We start from the raw sequence: 22,570 nt of genomic DNA, 5'->3' as shown, positions 1-22,570 counted from the left end.
CTTTTTCCTTTTTGAAATTACCGAACACTATTCTGAATATTAAAATACACTTGGCACAATGTTGGCCCCCAATGCAGCAAGAACAAAATGAAGATTACTACGTTCTTCCTCCCACTTTGACAGAAATACTGTATGGAAAGCATGTCCTTGGCTAAAAGATTCTGGCTCAAGCACAGGAGGATTCCCATAGTTCTGCAAGAGTACATTGTTTTGTTGCTGAGCTGCTAGCACTGCAAGTATAACTGGCTTGTGAGAACTCCCTATTCTGTTACTCTGTTAAACCATTTAAATTAATTGTAACTATTCTGCATGGCTTATTTTTAACACCATCATCTTAACCTATTACTCTTACCACTGCTTGCTATAAAATTGAAGACCATATGTTTAATGCAAAATCCAAGGCTTGCGCATAGCAACAGCATTAATTCTGTATTCTCTTATAGTGACAGAAGGACATCCTGTCATAGACGTGGAAGGCCAACTCCCAGGAAAACCTAACTCTTTTAGTCTGTACAAACAAATAAACCGCAGTTTCCAATGTACCTTTCAAAGTTTCAAAGCTTTTGGATCCTTCATTGATGAAGCACTGAGCTTCGTACACAAATGCCTCCAGGTCATATTCTGGCTGTTCCGCAATATCCAGGAGATCGTTACAGGCATTCATTTTCTGGATGCAGAAGTGAGACGAGTTAAGGAATTGAGATTTATAGTGATCCTGTCATTCAGTGCAAAGACACAATTTAACTAGATTTGTTTAGCAATTAATTAACTGTAAACATTTCAGAGCCATTAAAGAGCACGATTTGTAACACAATTTCCATTTTTCACTAAGGCCAGCCATATTGGTAAACAGAGCCAATATGGTAGATTTAAAGCATTACACATGAAGACATACCTGTCTGATTTCCTTAAGTTCTTCTATTGCCTTATCTTCAAGTTCATTAATTCGGGTGAGAGCTTCCCGGACACTGGACAGATGAGGCGACAATTCCTCTTCAGAGAGCTGATGTTCATAATAAAAAAGTATTAGCACAATCTTCCCAAAGTCTATTATAAAGAAATTGATCCCAAATATACACCTATGATACCTCAAGGAAGTGGTTTGACTCTTCTTCACTGATTTCAAGCTCTTTGTTTTCAGTTTCCATACAGTTCTGTGCCTCATCAGCTGTTCCATTATGAGGGAGTTCCTTTACTCTGAGAAATAATAGAGATCTCACAAATGAATTGCTTGGTTAATACCTCCTTCAACTTGCAGATTTTGCTCTCCCTTAGTTGTGTATGAACATCATCCTGTACTAGTTTTCCCTAGCACTGATAATACAAAATCTACCTTCTCTTGAGAATGGGAAAAACCCCTCCCTAAACTATGAACCCCAGAATTCTGCAAGAAGCAGCCACAGGATTAAAAGCAGACACAGAATCTAAATCCTATTTTTGGATTATTGCCTTTGGAGTATTTAGTCCCAATAACTCCTTCCAGTAAGTCAGGGGAGTTTTCAATTAGATTTGCTTGTGGTTCCCTTTTGCAGCTCTAAGTAGATTTTGGGGCTAAAGTCTAAGACCCCTGCATAACCCTCCTAGGATGCAGCTACACTGCAGAATTAATGCAATTTGACACCACTTTTAACTGCCATGGCTCAGTACTATGCAATCCTGGGAGTTGTAGTTTGGTGAGGTACCAGTATTCTTTGGCAGAGAAGGTTGAAGACCTTATAAAGTACTGCCCCCATGATTCCATAGCACTGAACCATATTAGTGAAAGTGGTGTCAGACTGCATTAATTCCAGTGTAGATTCACCCAAGAACTTTGGAATCACCTAGGATGCACCTATATTGTAAGCATGTATGCTGTTTGATAACATTGATAATGCCATTATTCAGTATATGGAATCCTGGGATTTATAGCTGGGGGCACCAGCCCTCTTTGACAGAGAGGGCTAAAGAGCTTGTAGAACTACAACTTCCAGGCTTCCGTAGCATTGAGCCAGGGCAATTAAAGTGGTGTCAAGCTGCATTCATTCTATAGCATAGATTCGCCCAAAGAAGCTTAGGCAGGATAAACAGAAGAGGCTTCTTGAGGGAAGGGTTTTCTATTTCTCTGGTTTCCTTTCCGTTTCTGGAAGATTTGGTGCCCTAACACTTTGGTTTTTAAAGAAGCAATTATAAGCAGGCAGCAGCCTTTTTGGACAAATTTCAAGGAGTGCACTTTTTGCTGCTGCGCATTACATTTGGCAGCAAATTTTTTTTGGTTTCAGGGTTTTAAAAATTGAGGTGTGCATTGCATTCACTGGTGCCCTAGATTGGAGTAAATACAGAGTTTGTGTGTATGTGAATATATGGTATATGTGTGTGTGTGTGTGTGTATAGAGAGAGAGGGGGGGGGGAGGGAGGGAGATAAAAGTTTTGGCTAGCATAGGAAAGAGTTAATAACCCTGTGGTGTTTATTTTGCTGTCTGTATCTCTGTTCAGATTCCACCTCACTTTCTGTCCTATGATAACTGTATTTTGAATTTGGCCTGTTGTGGAAACGAGGATTAAGGATAGAGCTTCAGCTGAGATAGTTTTTCCCCATAACTCTTTCAGGAGTGAATTTCCCTTCTGAAGGGTAGATGACTTACTTCCTGTTGTCTCACTCCCGTTCTTTACTATGAGTTGTTTCTAAGTCAGGTGTTTGTGACTCAGGGACTGCCCATATGTGTTTGTTTTATGTTAAGTAGTTTTTTTAAAAAAACAAAAACAAATAAAATTTGTGTAAACATGCTTTTGTTTTTCTTTTGTCTTTGAATAAAAATAATTTTTTAAAAAAAGACAAAATTAAATCTCGTTTGCGATCTTCCCCATAAATACATTGAAGCCCTCTTTGGATTTTGTCTGAACACAAAGTGGATTATCCCTGCGACTTTGAATTAGTCTTTGAATATCCAGAAGTCTTTGAATATCCAGAAGTAAACAGGACTTTTCAGTGCTGAGCATGCAGGTTTAAAATGAGCTTCATTACTGCATTCATCTGACTATGGTAATAAAGCTGTCATAAACATAAACCCTGAATGAATCGGAGTTCTAACTTTTGGGGAAAGGTTAGAGATAAATAAATTTGTTGATTGATTGTCTCCCACTAATGGGAGCTTTGTACGCCTGTTTATACAACCACATTCAGCACATGAAAGATGGACTTCCAGGTGCTGTACACATAAGATGGGGCTTAGGTGTTATTAAAAACATGTCTATAAGAATAAAAGAGAATTATTATGAAGTGCTTTGGAGATGGTACCTCACACCAATTGATAAGAAATACTCTAAGCAGTGCTGGAGGGGCTGTCAGGAAATCGGTACATACATACATATGTGGTGGTCCTGTAAATATGTTCAAAAATTTTGGGAAAACGTTTTTAAAGAAATAAAGGGAATCACCAAAACAAAGAATAGGAATGCCTGAAATAGCACTGTTGTCATTTATGGATAATATTCAAATATCAAAAGAGTTAAAGCAACTAATCGCCAACTTGGTAACGGCAGCAAGATTGTTAATAGCCAAAAAATGGAAAGGAGGGGGGGAGTGCCAATTGGAAGAATGGTATAAGATGATTTGGGATATTGCGATAAATGATAAATTGACATCTAACAATAAGATTAAAAGAGGGTTATTAAAAAAGGATGATTTTGGGAAGATATGGGGAAAATTTATAGAGTTTGTATATATAGAAGGTAAGGGGAACAAACCTGTAAAAGAAACAATGGAATTTTGGAAATAAATATTGTAATTGGCTGGTCTGGGGTGAAGGGATAGCACTAGGTGAAGGGTAACAAAAGGTAAATAATATGAGTATGTAATATAGTTAGAGAGTGAGAATACCATAGGAGCTATGATATACACAATTCTGTACTGCAAATTTGTTAAAGAATGTACAAGAAGTTTTAAGTATCGAATATGTAAAATTCACAATTATTCAATAAAATGTATTTTAAAAAATTTTTTAAAGTGCAAAAAAAAGAAAAGAAAGATGGGGCTTAGGTGTACATTCACATCTTTGTTCTTAGTTTTTCCTCTATGTATGATGTTTAGGAAAACATACAGGAATAATAATAATAATATTTATTTCCCACTTCTCCTTTCAGCTTGAGGCGAGGCATAAAATAGTTAAATACATCCATAAAATCACATATTAAAACATAGTTAAAATACCACCATAAAAGCATATAATAAAATACCGGAGAGAAAAAGTTAAAACACAATAGCCATTACATGTGATTTAAAAGTCATAATTAAAACTGACTGGGTGGGTCTGCCAGAAAGACTGAAGTTTTCCCAATATAAATAATTTACACCAAGTTTTGTAAACATTTGGTAAATTTCAGACATCACTTACCTATCAGCATAACGCAAAGTATTTAAGGTATATTCACAGGAATTCATGCCAGGAGAGATCATTGCAATCTGAAAGCCAAGAAACAGTTAAATAGGAAACATTTCTTGCTTTTCGTACAACTGCAATCCATTCTCTCTAGTCCGTATTCATTACAATCGATTCTGCTTCTCTGAATGCAAAGAGAAACCATCTTAAGCCTTCATCTTTCCTTTAAGATTATCTACTTGGAGTTTAGTGACTAATGAAATCTATGAGCTTTTTCTATGTTTTGAGCTACTGTTCAATGAACAGTTCTAGCAATAGCAATGCTAACATTTGTTTGCTAATATTTAATTCAGAATACAGAGCACAGCTTTCTAAAGCTGGACTGCAGGACGCTGGCCGAAAAAGCTTATGCTAAATTTTCATGCTAAGCGAGACTTGGCAATAACATATTTGTGCCTAACCAATGTGCCATTTAACTTACCATACAAGTTCTGGAGTTGGTGCCAATGAAGGAATCCCGCAATACCTGTGTAAGTTTGCTCTCCCGAAAAGGTGTATGTTGCTTATTTTGGCCTAAAGCACGGATGCATTCCTGTAAGGTGGGGATGGGAAAGAAAGAATAACCATAGTAGCACAGAATTGTAGCTATAGGCAAGACTGTGGTCCTCAATATTAAATTTGGGTTCAGAGGGAAAGCATTGTAATTAATCCTGCACCATAAAATTAGGTGGTAAAAGACAAGTCTGTACTATATACTGAATAGATTCCCTCTCCTAGAAAGTTCCAGTTCTCCATATTTTCTTAAACATGTCCCTTAAAATGTGGATGAAAAATGGAAATCTAGTCACCAATGGACCAACAAGCAAAATATTGTCAAATATCCCTTTTATGTTAGCATCCAGAGTGGTACAAGCAGCCTACTTTGCAAGCTTGACTTTTTTTACTTTTAAGAAAAATAGCAATTCTGGAAAGGTGAGTCTGCTAGTGGCATCACCGTTAAGTACTGGCATCACAATTGGACTAAAGTAATAAATAACATCTGTCTAGACATAAGTTATGTTATTTAAACTTAATAAAATTTGACTAGGACCTCAGCTAGAAGTAATACCATTTATTAAATAGTGAATCGACACTAAAGTAATTCATTTGATTTAACTGTTCTACTATAGTTGGGAAAAATAACACTAAGTAACAAAATTTGAAACATTTTCTGTTCCTGGTTCGAAAGTGTCATTTCCTGTTTAACTGTGTGGTACTTACTTTAAGAGTAGTTGTTATACTCCAGAAACTTCATTTTTGTGGCTGCCACAAACTATGTTAAATTGGCTGAGACCCAATGAGATATTCATTGAAAACCTCTAGCAAAATGTGCTGCAGGATGTCCCAGAAAAACAAAGTTTTTGCAGTTTAATAAACCTTTTCCATGTTTTTATGATATAACTAATTAGGAAATGACATCAATAACCCAGGAACAAAAATAGTGTTACATAGTGTAATAGATCCATGCCATAATGTATGATCTAACTGACTAACATTTTCAGGAGTTGTTTGTTATTTTTTTGAGTGCCATCTGAACACGGCCTCTTTGTAAAAACATAAAAGCTTTTAATCAAATTATAAAATTAGATTTATAGGGTTTCAAAACAGTCATTTTAATTCCATAGACATGGATGGTCCACACTTTCAAGTTTAAGAAAACTAAATGTAGCATCTTTGTAATTACAGAGCTATCTGGAAATAGGATGTTGTGACTGCGCCTTCGGGGATTATGGTTGATGGGGATGGAATTCGAAGAGGAAGAAAAACCCTCATGATGAGGGTTCACTGGAGGAGTTGCGCAGGAAGCGACTTAGAGAGCTATATGGGGGATCTTCTGAGGAAGATTCAGATGGGGAGATGGATGCTGAGGAACAGGTGGTGGCTGGGGAAGCGGGCACTGAATGGGCACAGCCACCGGAAATGTCTGGGGATTTGGGATCTATGGATACTTCTGAACCTGGGGTTTCTGCAGGAGCTGATCCCAATTGGGATGCTTGGAGAAGGGAGGATGGTTCTTTAAGTGTTCATGGGGCTAAGTGTGGGCAGGATGATTGGGACTCCGACGAATTGCTAGGTACTCCAGATCCACGAGCTCTAGCTGTGTGGAGCTCAGACTCTGAGTAGATTTGGGACACCTGGTGTTTGGGGTGTGAGTGTTTGGTCACCCAGGAGGAAGGGGAATAAAATGGGAATGTTTGCCCACTGCACTTTGCGTGTGGCAAGGTGTTGCTGAGGCGCCATTGGGATCTCTGTTTCCATGAAGACTGGACTTGGACTATGATTTGAATCTGCTGTTATCACCTAGCTTGGCTCTCGCTGTGTCTTATCGTGGGCCTGTTTTGGATGACTGCACCCTCTTCAGACCTTGGATCGGAATTTGACCTTGCTACTGCCTTCGCCCTGTGATTGATGACTACTATCGGCTTTTGACTCCTGGCTTGCTCTTTGGACACCGCTGTTATCTCCTGACCTGACCTTGGAATCCCGGACGACGTCTTTTCACCATCCTTTTGGAGCCTTCGGCTTTATCCACATTGTGGAAGCAGTCTACTGCATTCTTAGTTTGTTTGTTTGCTGACCAATTTGGTGTTTTCTTTTGGAAACTGTTCCTTTGAAAACTACAGAGCCGGCTGGCAGGGCTTGGACTCAGAAAGTGCAGTTTGCACTAAGTTTGTTTAGCTTTGTTTTTACCTGCTTGTGTTGCTGAATTATATTTTTGTTTGAACTGCTCTTGAAGCACTGATAGTGAAGTGTTTCAAGGTTTTTTCTGTGTTAACATTACTTTTTAGCTTATCTGCTGAATAAACTCTATTTTTGTTCGCTAATTGGCGTCTGACTCTTGACATAGGATGGCTAATCCTTTAACAGTACTTTTTAAAACGACATCTAAACTAAGTTTTACATAGAATTGTGTTATTATATTAGAAGGTCAGGGTCCACATTTGAAGAAAAATTCAGCATGGGCACACAATTTAATTTAGCATCCAGACTGAGTACTGTGTGATGAGCAATAAAAGACCTTCCCCTATTGCAAAGCAACAGTTTATAGCTGTCCCAGTTTATAGCATACCAACAAACTCTCATTACTTCTATCATTTATGTCTTGCCCTTTACCTTTAGTGCTAGCAAACTCTTGTTTATTTCTGCTGCTTCCATCCGCGTCTGTCGATCAGCACTGGATGTATCAGCCCCTCTCTCGTTTCCAGCTAAGTCTACTAAGGAGAACTTGCCATGAAGTTTCCCTTTTCTGCGCAGGATAATTTGAAAGCAAGCATGGGATCGTGAGGAGTTGGAATTTGCAAATGAATGCCCTGATGTCCTGCAGAGAAAACAGAAACATTCATAAGACCAGGAATTAACAAGGTTTGGCAAGTTTAGTTCATGCTAACCCTGTCAAATAATTCTAATTTGAAGATAACAAAACAACCTCTTTTAAGAGAAATGTGGTTGACTGTGAGATGGATGCTTTGCATCAACCAACAGGCTAAAATTCTTGATCTGCTCTGGATCATTTTCAATATGGTAGTTTACTTATCAATTATTCATGGGAACATTGTGGTAATACATATACAATCACACTATTTAGTGCTATGCATGTATTAAAAACAATCATATCCTTAGAAAAGCTGAAAACATGTCCAGTTTACAAAGGTTTATGAAAAAGCACTAACATTTTATGTTAACAACCTCACAGTTGAGAGGAATGGTAGACTGTCCTGTGCAAATTAACCAACAAAAAACTGCCCTAACTTCAGTATCTATAACCTCCTTAGGCCTAAAACTGTTAAGAGATCATCACCCTCTTTTAGATATAAACTGTTTACTTCAAAAAGGTGATGTTATAAAAGATAATGCTTCCCTGGCATATCAAGTAGTGTATTCAGTGGTTGCTCGTTTTTTCTGAAGGTGCGATGTGTTAATTTTGTATTAGAAAATTCTTTTGCATCTGTATATGCCCATGTTCCTTTAAGTAAATTCAAGCAGTGTGAATTCAGCCAAGGGTCAACGTTGTTGGATAATGTATGTTTTTACTGCTCAAAAAGAATTGTATTCCAACATTGGAAAGAAACATTCACAACTTGTCAATGAATATTCAGAAAAGGTTACCATGTTAGCTGTGTATAAATGTATATTTTTAAATTATTTACTTTAACGCATGGTTTTTGGAAATATGGCTAGGTTATACCAATATATGTGTATGTTTCTTTTCTTTGCAATCATACTTTTAAAAATCTGATTTTTAAAGGGTCTGCAAATTTGGGCACACCTTACTGATCAACCAAAATTGTGTTGAAAGACTTTCCCGAAGACAAGCTTATGCTAAGTCTCAAAAGTAACCTCAGATTATCCTTTCCAATTTTAAATCTGTTACTCATTACAAGTGTTTGAAAATTAAGTGATTGTTGTTACTCAGTAAAGTGCTGAAACAGGCAACTCGATACATTTACCTATTGCACAGATCATTAGTTTTTTGTTAATTTGTAACCTGAAACAGAGAACTTTAAGATCTTACCAATTCATCCATGTAAATGCATACAGCAATCTACATTTCTTATAAGCTTTTTTGGGGGGAGGGATCTAATTCTATCCCACCATTTAACAGGTCAAGGTTGGAGAAAGCATGAGGCTTGCTCTTTTTCTATGTCAGCATTCAAAGAGAAGCCTGCTGTCTTTTATCTGACTCCACTTCTGCATTGAAGAATGAAGACCTGTCTCTGCCTGTTCTAGAATTGGGGTCATGCCATTCATCATGGTCTGACTCCCCTTTAGTTACAGAAAGGGGGTAATCAAAATGACTGAACCTTGACTCTTCACCCACACAAATTTCTCAGCAGCTCTGGATCTTGCTTCTCTTTCCCAGATAACACTTCCACTTCCATCTTGCCATGTTCCATTTCATGCTTCATCAACAAGGTTTTACGAGAAAGGTAATGTATCATGATTTATAACATGTGCACAATGCTCTTTGGCATTCTGGATTTGAACTTCTCTGACATGAATGACTAAAATTCTGCCTTCAAGCCCCCCACAGTAACTGACCCCGAACTACCCACATCTACCCATCAATCTACTTCTTACTTCAGTTGTGTTTGTAGCTTTTTGTTTGGTATAGATAGATGCATATTTACTTAGAGCATGCACATTGAACTGAAGTTGCTTGAGCTGACTTTAGTTTTGCTTAGCACACAATTTCCCTACTTATTCTATTGCATGACTCCTCTTGTGCTATATATTACCACTTGAAGTCTAAAGGTCACAAGCAGTCACCACTTTCTCTCTTAAATTCTCATGTAAAACTGGTAAAAAAACATACAGCAAACAAACTTCCCTTTCCCCCAACAGCTAGGAGGGTTTTGAGAAATGGCCAAATAGGAATTCCACACAAACAATAAGCCAATGATTATCAGAACCCAAAAAGCAACAGACCTGCAGGCACTCCCAGCTTCAATTATCCGGATAACGTCTTCAGCACAATTCACTCGCACTTCTTGCAAGCCAACTACCTGGACCTGCTGTTTGCCATCCTCCAGCACTCGCAGCTTCGCTTTTTTATTCAAGAGGTCAAACAGCTGTATTAAAAAAAAATTGCAGGAAGAGCTGATGCCAGAACTATCACATATAAATCAGCAACATAAAACTATGCTATTTTAGCCAGCAAGCAACACCTGCTGCTCAGAGGCTGGAGCATAAAAAGGACGTCGCCTGCAGGGCCTCAGGCAAAAGCAAGAAGTGAAGGTACCATCACCAGGGGCTTGGAGGGAAGGGGCAGTGTTTGTTTCCCTTGCTGCCCCTTGCTCAGCTCCTGAGGACTCACTCCTGGCAGAACTGAGTCCCTGACTCTGCAAAGCCAGGAAGCAACACCTGCTGCTCAGAGGCTGGAGCATAAAAAGGATGTCACCTGCAGGGCCTCAGGCAAAAGCAAGAAGTGAACCATCCTGGGGTCAGCACAGAGATACTGGCATTTTTTCTTCCAGCCATGGTCCTTGACTCACCTGGGCCCTCTCGAGTGAATGCTGGCACTGCGACACCAGTTTTGTCTCATTGCCTGATGGAACATCTGCTCCTTTAAAACTATGTTTTAATGTTTTATTGCATGTATATGTTTTAATTGTTTTATAATTTGATATGTTATATTTATTATTTGTTGTATAATGCGGCATTGAATTTTGCCATAATCTGTAAGCCGCTCTGAGTCCCCTTCGGGGTTGAGAAGAGCGGGGTATAAATATAGTAAATAAATAAATAATAAATAAATAATAAACATAAAACTATGCTATTTTAACATACCCAATATAAAAGTGCTCCTTATGAAGCTTACTAACCAATAAAAGTATATTACAATTAAGCATTATATATTACAAAGCTACCTTACATTAGGGAGTTTGATGAGGCACACTCAATCCCTGGAGAAAGAATAGTCTTTTATAGTTTATGTTCAGATTGTTTTGTTGGCTCTACCATGGGACACATTGGGAAGAAGGCCTTTCATTAAACTTAATAGGGTTATTTTACTGTAAATCTTCAAAATGAACATTCCAATTTAAAACACATCCTAGGCTTAGCCCTAATTCAGAAGTAGATAGCCTATGAAGGAAAAATATAGTAGGCTAAAGAACGAAACTGAAGATACAAAATTAAAAATCTAATTTGCCCAGTATGGGGAGTCAACTAAATATTTAAAATAAAAGAAGTTATACATAGAAACTGGAGATGGGCCTGACAATAACTCATAGTTCTCTACCATAAGGATGTAGTTCCTTTATGGACATCTGCCTCACAACTGGAGTAAGTCACATCTACTGTATATGTGGGATTTGACCTCAGGAGCAATTGATGTATCACATCCCTCTTATAAAAGGACCTTCTTCCCAGTCTATTCACTCTGTTAAGCAAGTTGAAAAGATTGCAATAAAAAGTTAGACAAGGCAAACTAACAAAGCTGTTTTTCCCCAGACCCCAGTTTCATTTGCTTAGTGACAAGTATCATAGCTATATGCATCAAGACACAGAACGGGGGGGGGGGGGGGGGGGAAGCATCAGCCCACGGTCACTTCCACTACTAAATTGTATACCAAAGAGATCCTCTTCAGCACTCTTAATGGCCTCACCTTTCCATTGTATATTTCAAAGAAAGTCACATATACTTCTAGTCCTTGGACCTTGTACCGTGTCTGCTGCAGGAGGAGAAAAACATCCTGAGCTAGTAGAGGAAAAAAAATACAAGATGGAAACTTTTATCAATAGTGTGATAGGATTTGAGGTGCTCTCACAAACTCAGTTATAATGTGCTTAAGAAAATGTATTTGAAGCATTTGCAACGAATGTTAGCAATTTAACACACCATTTAAGGAGCAGCTCAAATAGAACACTGCTTTAACCTTGACAAAGGCTTCAACACATACCAAACACTTTGCCTTTAAAAACTAAACTTTAATAATGTTCTAGTGTAAAGAGTACATACACGCAAAAGCATATATTCCTTTGGAGGCCTTCTGTGTTTTCCCAGAAAAATCTCCACCCATAGTCTAGAAAGGAAATACACATTAGAAACAAAGTATCAGTCATCATAAGAAAATGGTTATATCTGTAATTATTTCTAAGCACTGAAAACTGGTTTGTTTGTTTTTTGTTTTTCAAATAAACTCATGGAATTCAATCCCTGCAAGATCATTCAAGATCAGCCAATCCTCAGTATTCAACATCTAATCTCATTCAAAAATAACTACACAAGGTCTGAATCTGTAGATTAATGTAGTGACCGATTTGCAAGTTGAGGCACTCGGGCATAGCATGAAAACAATTTTAATACACACATAGGTCTAGACCAGGGGTCTTCAAACTTTTTAAGCCGAGGGCCGGTCCACAATCCTTCAGACTGTTGAGGGGCCGGATTATCATTTGAAAAAAATACAAACAAATTCCGATGCACACTGCATATGTCTTATTTGTAGTGCAAAAACAACAACAACAACAACAACAACAACGAAAGAACAATACAATATTTAAAAATAAAAACAATTTTAACCAACATACATTTATCAGGATTTCAATGGGAAGTGTGGTCCTGCTTCTGGCCAATGAGATAGTCAAGTTAATTAGGGTTGTTGTTGTTGTTGTTGTTGTGTGCCTTCAAGTCATTTCAGACTTTGGGTGAGCCCAAGTCTAAAATGTATGTATGTATTTATTTATTTATTATTTACTGCATTTATTTACTACATTTGTATCACACCCTTCTCACCCCAAAGGGGACTCTGAGTGGCTTACAAATTATATGTACACACAATATATTATATTATTAGCATAGCACAATATTAGCATTATATATTACTATATTGAACTATACCACTATACTGTAATATTATTAGTAATATTATATGTAATATAGAATATATAATTAATATTATTATATGGTATTATTATTGTATTGCATTACATTATAATATTATTATCAATATTATATGTATATAGAATATATTATATTATAAAACTGAGGGCGTGGGCCAGGTAAATGACCTCAGAGGGCCGCATCCGGCCCCCGGGCCTTAGTTTGGGGACCCCTGGTCTAGACTAACATACTATCCTCATTTGTACTAAATAGGGATAACAGAAAGTTAGCAAGAAGTAATTCTAAATTAAAAATATTCTTAGATGAGTCTCAGTCCACAGGGCAATACCCACAGAGAAATTAAAAGAGGTCTCCACTTCGCATATGCATTTTCTAATTTCACTAATTTCAGACTCCTTTTTGTAATCCAGAATTGGCCAAATGCAGACTTCCTAGTTCCTTTATGTCTGCAGCACAAGGAAAGGTGCGAACACAAACCTAGTCCTCTCTCCCAGATGTCAAGACAGGCATGAACTGGCTTTGAAGTTTAAAATTCAGTAATGCCAACTCTATCCTCTTGTAGAGAAACAGAACAGAAGCATTGCATAAAATACAAGATAACATCCAAGTTTTAACTATTAAATTGATCAGAATACACGAAAATTGTAAAATGTAATTAATCTTCAACACAGACATTTAGAAATGGTCTAAACTGCCTTCATTCCATCCAGATTATAGCACAGTTGAGACAAGGATAAGGAACCTTTGACCCTTCAGGTTTTGACTATAATTCCCACCCAGAATGGCCAAGAGCAAAATATTAAGCAGCCATCGTCCAAAATATCTTGAAAGTCAATCAATCTTGGTTTCAGACTGTCACATACTCACATGTGTTTTTCCACTGCCAGTCTGGCCATAGGCAAAACACGTAGCCTTCCCCCCTTCAAAAATTGTCTGCAAAAGTGGCCTAGCAGTGAACCTGAAGAAATATAATTACAGTACATGAGAACAGCAACTTTCACAGCATTCAAATGGAACCCATAAAGACCCATGTAAAAAGTATATTACAGCGTAAAAGTCTTAACAGACACTAAAAAATTAAGATGAATCAGGTTTAAAAACTGGCATAACCAAATACATATTGTCAACTGAAAAATATGGCCATTTCAGTAGTCTAAGAACTGGCTTTCTACAAAGGGAGCAATCCTGTGCTTCACAACATGACAGCCAAGGGGATCACAGAATAATATCTCTATGTCTTATGCCACTAATAAATGCTTCCTTGGTGTAGAAAGAGGAAACCCCATCACCTCTTCTATTTCACGGTTTGAATTAAGTGTCCCTGGCTAGGGGTGTCAGGGAGGCCATCGATCAACCAGGAGCTAAGCCCCTTTCAGTTCCCAGGCAGGCAGACAAATGGGACCAGTGCTATATCGGTCTGAAACAATGTAGCAAAAACAGCTTGAAAGGGGAAGAAAAAGAATAGCATACTCATACAGTGTCTAAGTCATGGGGCCTCAAACTTTTTAAACTGGGGGCCACTTCACTGTTCCTCAGACCGTTGGAGGGCCGGACTATAGTTTTGTTAAAAAAAAAATCTATGAACAATTTCCTATGCACACTGCACATATCTTATGAGCCTACTTTTGGCTATTGAGATGGTCAATGTCCGGTTCCATAGTTGATCCCCCAGGCAGGAAGCAGCCAGGCCTTGAAGCTGCAAAGCTTTTCAATACTAATCAAGGTGATTAATTGCAACATTCACACTGACCTCTAGCAGAAAAGAGTTTTTTCTCCCCCCTGGACCTTCCACAGGTATATAAACCTCCCTTGCCTAGTTTCCAACAGACCTCACAGTCTCCGAGGATGGCTGCCATAGATGTGGGTGAAATGCCAGGAGAGAATGCTTCTGGAACATGGCCAGATAGCCCGGAAAACTCACAGCAACCCAGTGATCCCAGCCATGAAAGCCTTAAAAAACAATGTTTGTCTTGAAGCAGCGGGCAGGGGAGGGACTTTAGGAACCCACTCTCTGTTCTCCTTTTTCTCTCCTTCCTTCCTTCTTCTTCCAAAGCAGCGAGTGGGGGAGGGACTTTAGGAACCCGGTCACCGTCCTTCTTGTCTTCCTCTCCTTCCTTCTCATCCACAGCAGTGGTGACAGTGCTGCTTTGGAAGAAAAGAAGGAAGGAGAGGAAAACGACAACGCTCAGCCTGCAGCCGTGCTGCCACTGCCGCCGCTTTGGAAGAGAAGAAAAGGAAGAGGGGAAGGATGGTGGGCAGGCTCTAAAAGTCCTTCCCCTGCCTGCTGCTTCGGAAGAAGAGGAAGGAGAGGAAAAGGAGAACGGCGAGAGGGCTCCTAAAGTCCCTCCTCTGCCTGCCCACCTGCTGCCAAGAGCCAGCAGAAGCAACAGTAGTAGCAGCTTTCCTCTTCTTGGCTGCCCCCCCGCCCCCCAGGCTGCTAAACAGGACAAGCAGTGGAGGCAAAAAACGCTGGTGGGCCGGATTAATGGCTTCAGGGGGCCGCATGTGGCCCACAGGCCGTAGTTTGGGGACCTCTGGTCTAAGTCTTCTGCTTGGCTACAACAATTATGCCACCATAATTCCAGATTCCATTGCTGAGCCTTGCCCTATTCCTCAATCACAAAAGAACTGCAATCCAACAATACCAAACCCCTGTCCATAGAAAAAGGGTGCAATTCATTTAGAGGTTGTTGTTGTGTAGTTGGACACAAGATGTGCAGTTGGAGAAAAAATGTGCAGTCTAAAAACTAGTAAGGTACAGTTCAAAATGAAAGGAAAATTAGAAAAATTAAGAGTTCATTAAGTACTTAATGTGTTCATCACGCAATCTTGAAAACAGAAGCCCTCAACAAATTTAATGGAGCCTTCGATGGCCTAGGAGATAAAAGCCTTGTGACTTGAAGGTTGGGTTGCTGACCTGAAGGCTGCCAGGTTCGAATCTCACCCGGGGAGAGCGCGGATGAGCTCCCTCTATCAGCTCCAGCTCCATGCGGGGACATGAGAGAAGCCTCCCACAAGGATGGTAAAACATCAAAACATCCAGGCATCCCCTGGGCAACGTCCTTGCAGACGGCCAATTCTCTCACACCAGAAGCAACTCCGGTTGCTCCTGACACGAAAAAAACCCAAAAAAAAACCCCAAATTTAATGAGGTGGCAGGAGTGTCTCTTGCTTTGATTTAGGTGTCCTAAAATAGGAGTGCATAAACCACTGATGTGCCCCTTTAATGAACTAAGGCAGATTCAGAAATGAGTTGCTGCTCTTAGCAGGTAAAAGCTACTGAATCCCTGGGGAGAAACTGCAACTAACACAAATTGTAAACAAGGAACAAAGAATGCATGTGTCTCGCTTTTTTTTTCCTTTTAAGTGAAGTTTATAGGGTTAGAATATCTTTTTTTGCAAAAAGCCATGTTTGGTCCTGCATAAGAAGAAAGGTGGGATATAAATTAAATAAATAGGAACCTTACTACTGGGGCTCAGACTAAGGTCTGAGTCGGTATCTGTCAAATTTATCTCACAACAAATATTTGAAAAATTCCAAATATTTCTTACAAAAAAAGGGAATTTTAAAAACTTGCAATTATCACAAAATCTGTCATTTAGTTCAACTTTAAACCACAATAAAGTAAGATCAACTTTTGTTTCGTGTGATGCTTTTTATTTTCCAGAAGAATGAACCAACTGCAGAATACCAAATTTTAGTTGAGATAGTATTGATTGAGGTACTATCAGAAAATCTTTAAGCACAGAAAATTTCATGTTTTTGTGATGTAGGTAAGAATCCAATCGATCTGACTTTTTAGTATACATAGTACCAGCATGTAAGGTGTATTCATATGGATAGATACAAAAAGGCAAGAATTTTTACAATGCAGCATCCAACATCAGCACTCTGAAGCCCATGAAGATATTAAATTGTTTTTGGCAGCAAGGCATGAAAGAAACATCAGTATTAATTTGAAAATTGACCTTACTCTGTACTGCTCACTGTCAGTAAAAGGAAAGGAATACATTACCAATAAACCATTTCATTTGAAGCTTTTTCATCAAATGAAAAGTCAAATCGAAAAGGCTGGTTTTCCAGATATTTCGTCAGATCAACCTTCACTTTTGGTTCATGTACCAGGATGTTGTTTTTGCTGATAACAGTAATAACATCACATTCCTTCTTTGCAATTTCTGTTTAGGAGGAAGAAATAGTATGAGATGGGATGCTGTGGGTTCTATAAACATTCTAAAATAATAGTAAACTGCATTATATGGCAGGGAAGATGGGGCCAAAGTCATTTATACCTACTAATGCAAAAAGACTGATTTACAGGACATAAATTTTGGAAATTGAGAACTTCTGGTAGTGATGAAAACTGTGAGAGAAGACTATAGGGTAAAAGTAAAATGCAATACATCAGAATAGTGAGAGAGAAATTATATAAAATTAGAGAAAACTGACAATATGTACCTATTAGACTGGCAAATTTCCTCAAGAGGCCTAGCAATATTCTAAATCTTTTAAATTAAAGCTAGTATTTGATACTGTGATTTTAAAGCAAATTTCTACAGCAGTTTAGTTTCAAAGGTTATTATCACACAGAATGTTTGCAATAACAGAAGATATAGAACCCAACATGAGCAATAGTTGAGCTAAGATTAAAATTACTCAACCTTACATGACATCTTACCTTGCCTATTTAGGGGCCTTTTCCTCACACAGACACAAATTCGATGTTCTTCTATCTGAAAAAAATGAAAAACATCAACCACAATTAGATCAGAAAGGCTGATATTCTTATTCCATAGTTCAGATGTCATCTCTCTGGCAGATACACAAGATCCAAAAATATTATGGGATCACATGGTAACCAGAAGCAAGGAAGAAGAGATAAGACTATTTCAATAGGCCCTTGATTTGTTTCCAGGACACCCCGCTCCAATAAATACCAAAATCTATGGATGTCATACCCAAAGGCATAAGAAAATGGTATTTTTATATAAAATAGCAACATCAAAGTTTGCAATTTTGATATATATATTGTAAAGCTATTAATGCCAAAATCTGTGAATATGGAAACTGTATTACATCAAGATTTTCCATAAATCATATAGTTTATGAAATGGCTCACCCACTCGCTGCCTGGCTCCTCCTCCATGCTGGGTGCCGGTGCTGCCGGCTCCAGCACGTGAGGGAGGCGAGGCAGGGGCGAGTGGGTGAGCGAGGAGGACTTTTGGAACCCTCTTCGCTCACCCACTTTCTGCCTGGCTCCTCCTCCATGCTGGGTGCTGGTGCTGCCGGCGCCCAGCATGGAGGAGGAGCGAGCGGGTGAGCGAGGAGGGCTCCAAAAGTCCTCCTGGCTCACCCACTAGCTGCCTGGCTCCTCCTCCATGCTGGGTGCCAGTGCTGCCGGCTCCAGCATGCGAAGGAGCCGAGGCAGGGGCAGGTGGGTGAGCGAGAAGGACTTTTGGAGCCCTCCTCGCTCACCCACTCGCTACCTGGCTCCTCCTCCATGCTGGGTGCTGGTGCTGCCGGCTCCAGCATGCGAGGGAGCCGAGGCACGGGCGGGTGGGTGAGCGAGGAGGGCTCCAAAAGTCCTCCTGGCTCACCCACTCGCTGCCTGGCTCCTCCTGTGTTGTTGAAGGCTTTCATGGTCCAGATCACAGGGTTGTTGTCAGTTTTCCAGGCTGTCTGGCCATGTTCCAGAAGCATTCTCTCCTGACATTTCGCCCACATCTATGGCAGGCATCCTCAGAGGTTGTGAGGATGCCTGCCATAGATGTGAGTGAAACGTCAGGAGAGAATGCTTCTGGAACATGGCCAGACAGCTCGGAAAACTGACAAGAACCATTTGTTGTTTGTTTTCTCTATCAGGGATAAGGGATCTTAGTCCCTTCTGATGGTTTGAACTACAACTCCCACAGCCTTCACCATTAGACATATTAAGAGTGATGCAAGCTGTAGGCTAAATAATCAGGGGAAGCCAACAGTACTGTATTTTAAATTTATTACAGTATTTACTACATAACTTTACTGTGCATTGAACTGCTTTTTCTGTGGATTTGTTGCAAAACATGTTTTGGTGCTTAATTTGTAAAATCATAACGAAATGTGACATTTAATAGGCTTTTCCTTAATCCCGCTTTATAATCCAAGTTATTCGCTTATCCAAGCTTCTGCTGGCCCGTTTAACTTGGATGAGTGAGACTCTACTGTATATCGAATAAGAAAGAGTTCCCTTCCACAATTAATTTACTTCAGTTATATAGCTCTTGATGTTCTCAGAGGCTTCATTGTTGCCTGGTGTTGGAAGAACACAACATTTGGGGCAACATAAAATTCATCTAGTTAGCTACAAGTTTTTACTCACTGGGTCATTCATTGATATTGGCTGACAATTAAGGGTTGCTCTGTATTCCTTGACCATTCGTGCAAAGTCCCAGTTTGGACAACTACTGTCATACTCCTGTAAGGCAAATTAGGAATTAATTTAAAAACTTGGTACAGTGATAATTTTAGAGCTCTGGAAGCTTTACCCTCTTTCAAGAGCATGAAGTATCAGTTACAAAACAATGTGGAAGCAGTGCTGGAAGGGGTGTTTCCTTGGGTAAAATCCCAAACATAAGACTTTCATTAAGCTTTTATTCTATAATTAAAGTGCAATTCAGCACTTATTATATTCAAAATACATCTTATGTAACTTTATTTTGTACTGATACTAAAAAGCTCCTTAAAACATTAAATACTTTCTATTGTATTGTTCCACCCATAGCCTTGATAATGATACATGCTACTACATATATAACGGTATTCTCGGTCAAGTAAAAGAATCCAGGCAGCTTTGACATAAAACCTTTCATAAAGATAGCCACTGATTAATATGAAATACTTTATTAATTCGTTCCTCAAAGACAGAAGAGCTGCATACATCCTGAGTCTCTTAGTTTATTCAGATTGGAGGAAGGATACGCACATTTTATATGTCATCCAGAACACTGGCAGCATTCAGTTAGTAAGTGACTATTTCAGTTCAAGAATTATATGCCATCATATCCTTACTCTTGGAACTCAGCCACGTCCTGCACAAGTTTATATTCTCATCAAGGACATAGATAAGCAGGTGAGTTAGCTATTATCTCCTCCTACCCCATTTGTTAGACTGATACTTCTCAAGGATAGTCTCCTTTTCTGAGCACGTGGCAAGCCCCTGAGTCCTCCATTTGTTCTCCTGTGAGCATGGACAGACAAGTGAGCTAGCTAGTTAGATAGCTAGGCCTTACTTTCCTATCTAGAAAAGTAGTTCTTTCAATGAAGTCTTTTATAACTTCAGCAATACAATAAGCTTGCATTGCTGAAGCTCATCCGCTCTGCTGCTATACTCAAGAAGCTTCTGATCTGCTAAACTGCTGCTGCTGTTGCTGCTCTATATTTTTAAATACTTTTTCCTTTCTGAAATTTTTACCAATATTTACCTGTGCCCGCTTGTTTCTTATTTCAGAGTATTGAGCTCTTTTCTCTTCTCTCTTATTTTTCATTTTTTCCATCTCTTTTACAATTGTAGATTTTCTCCGAGCTACAGGAAGAATGGTGCCATTAGTGAAACCAAAACAAAACAACCCATATTGAAATGGGTGACCTTTCCAGATCTTGGGCCATGTAAGCCCCATGCTGAACTTAGAAGGGCCACATTTGCCCCCCCCCCCCCCAGTTTGGGGGAAAAACAGCCTACGAGAGGCTTGGCTGCACTAAAACTGGTAAAAATCCTTTTGCTGGACCCCACAAGAGCACAAGGGAGCTTTTTCAGTAGAGACATGGGAGAATGCCCCTAGAGCTATACATTAACTATGAGGGTATGCTCTGCCTATCCCTGATGTACATTAAGAGATGTCTCCTAGAAAGATAATCCCATAAAGTATAAAATAACTATCGCTTTTAAGGAAAATAGCTAGAAATTCTGGAAATCATCTGCTTTGACCTTAATTGGTCTCACAGATCGGAGAATAACCATTGGCTGTGGTAGTGAACAGAAAGGGCATTCTGCACATCATGGTATATTTATAATGCTATTTTATATATAATTTTCTAAAGGAGAAGTTATGCTAATCTGCTTCAGAAAAAGCAACAAGATACTTTTTGTAATACCTTACAAACGAATTGATTTAGTTGGGGCATCTGAGAAAGCAGATTATAATTCAAGAACACTCATATGAAGATAACCTTGATAGCCTTAAATGTACTACAGAACCCCCCTTTCCTAATCCCCTTTTTCTTTCTCTATATATTTCAGGGCTGAACCAGATGCAGCTGCTGAATTGATGATGTGCAGCTCAGATCTAGGCTCCTTTTACACTGTCCTGATATCCCAAAATCTGATCCCAGGTTATCTGCTTTGAACTGGATTATGTGTCTCAGTTGCCATATAATCTGGGATAAACAGATTATCTGGGATCGGATTCCGGAATATAAGGACAGTGTAGAATGGGAACTAGTCCACATCCTCAGCTATATCTAAACAAGTGGGTAGTAAAAAACCCTGTATAAAAACTGGACCAAGCAGTTTATGAAGGAAAACTATAAAGCATTTTTCTACCTTGAATTGCAGCAGAGACAATTCTGAGAGACTGTGGAGGTTCCTCTATCATTCCATTGCCATTTGGTTGTATACTACATCTATCAGAACAGTAACTACTCCTAGATCGAGCTCGCACAACTGTTGGGGTAGGAAACCAGTTATTAAAAATATTTCCCAAGCCAATAAAAGAAACAGCGAGGCGACTGGTACCACTTAGTTCAGAGGGAAACAAAACATACCCCATATAGATTTAACTCAAGAACTGCAGGTTTCTAATTGGAGGGGAAAGTCCAAACAAGTGACATGAACATTTAAGAACAGAATATCTACCAGGCAAATTGCCTGAGCCACCTTTCTTTTAAAAATGACGCCAAATAGTATGCAGGTATGCAGTAGTATTTCCAGCAGGCTAATACTGTGATTTACAAAACACTAAGGAAAATGTATTTGTTGTTAAACAAACAAAAGAGCACTAATCTAAATATGTGAAAAAATAAATGCATGAGTTTCTATTCTGGTGAGTTTCCCCAGGATCATTATGCTGAAAATTCAAATGTTCTCACAAAAAACTACCCTAACTATGGGCTACACAAAAGCTAAATTCAATGTGCTTCCTCTTCTGCAGTACTAGACGGACAATATAACAGCATATCATATTGTAAATGCCTATGTCCCTGTGAGGCTGAGGTGATTGAAACTGTGGGACAAGTTTTATTGTACTGTTCTTTCTACCAAGACCTTTGACGATATTTTATTAATCCAAACTTACAAAGTATATCAGGGTTTTATACTGATTATCTTTTGGCTGACAAGTCTTCTGGAATCATAGCCAAAGTTGCTAGTTTTTCTGCAGCATCAATAGCTTGTCAGCACAGGATATTGTCCTAATCTTCAGTTTTTTTTATCTCAGCTTTTATCATTGCTATTTACATATACAAATGATTAACACTGTTTTTAATTCTCATTATTTAACATTGTTTCTTAACTCTGTTTTTAAATGTTATATTCTAATGCCTAAACATATATTTTATTTATCTTTTAGTGCTTGTTTTAAGGCTGGTCATTGACTGAAATATTGATTTATTCATACTTTGGAAATGCTGAAGCACCTCCAATATTCAGCAAAAGCAATGATGATCGCAATTCCATGATGTCATTTGAAGCCTTAAGCATAAGGTCTCATAAAAAGCAGGAAAAAATGCCCTCCACACAATAATTTCTGCTATCGCATAAGTACTCTAAAGTTATTATTAACTGCAATCGCTCTA

General features: G+C 38.8%; 2 protein-coding genes across 2 annotated transcripts in view; one reads left to right on the top strand and one right to left on the bottom strand.

Moving 5' to 3' along the window:
• The window catches only part of armh1 (armadillo like helical domain containing 1), a 37,260-nt gene extending 34,497 nt beyond the window's left edge, over nucleotides 1–2,763 (top strand). The window contains exon 14 of the mRNA XM_062979645.1: nucleotides 444–2,763. The gene's annotated coding sequence lies outside the window, so the exon portion shown is untranslated. The remainder of the gene's footprint in view (nucleotides 1–443) is intronic.
• The window catches only part of kif2c (kinesin family member 2C), a 34,333-nt gene that overhangs the window by 1,202 nt on the left and 10,561 nt on the right, over nucleotides 1–22,570 (bottom strand). The window contains exons 6-20 of the mRNA XM_003220207.4: nucleotides 21,321–21,440; nucleotides 20,203–20,303; nucleotides 19,101–19,196; nucleotides 17,421–17,475; nucleotides 16,758–16,920; nucleotides 13,609–13,699; nucleotides 11,857–11,920; nucleotides 11,504–11,595; nucleotides 9,822–9,964; nucleotides 7,509–7,713; nucleotides 4,837–4,947; nucleotides 4,371–4,438; nucleotides 1,089–1,197; nucleotides 896–1,003; nucleotides 544–667 (exon numbers count right to left, since the gene is read on the bottom strand). Coding sequence (XP_003220255.1) covers nucleotides 544–667; nucleotides 896–1,003; nucleotides 1,089–1,197; nucleotides 4,371–4,438; nucleotides 4,837–4,947; nucleotides 7,509–7,713; nucleotides 9,822–9,964; nucleotides 11,504–11,595; nucleotides 11,857–11,920; nucleotides 13,609–13,699; nucleotides 16,758–16,920; nucleotides 17,421–17,475; nucleotides 19,101–19,196; nucleotides 20,203–20,303; nucleotides 21,321–21,440 — 1,650 coding nt within the window. The remainder of the gene's footprint in view (nucleotides 1–543; nucleotides 668–895; nucleotides 1,004–1,088; nucleotides 1,198–4,370; nucleotides 4,439–4,836; nucleotides 4,948–7,508; nucleotides 7,714–9,821; nucleotides 9,965–11,503; nucleotides 11,596–11,856; nucleotides 11,921–13,608; nucleotides 13,700–16,757; nucleotides 16,921–17,420; nucleotides 17,476–19,100; nucleotides 19,197–20,202; nucleotides 20,304–21,320; nucleotides 21,441–22,570) is intronic.

The sequence above is a fragment of the Anolis carolinensis genome, chromosome 4 (assembly GCF_035594765.1).
Source record: "Anolis carolinensis isolate JA03-04 chromosome 4, rAnoCar3.1.pri, whole genome shotgun sequence".
Classification (NCBI taxonomy): domain Eukaryota; kingdom Metazoa; phylum Chordata; class Lepidosauria; order Squamata; family Dactyloidae; genus Anolis; species Anolis carolinensis.
This window is presented reverse-complemented; position numbering and strand designations above follow the sequence as displayed.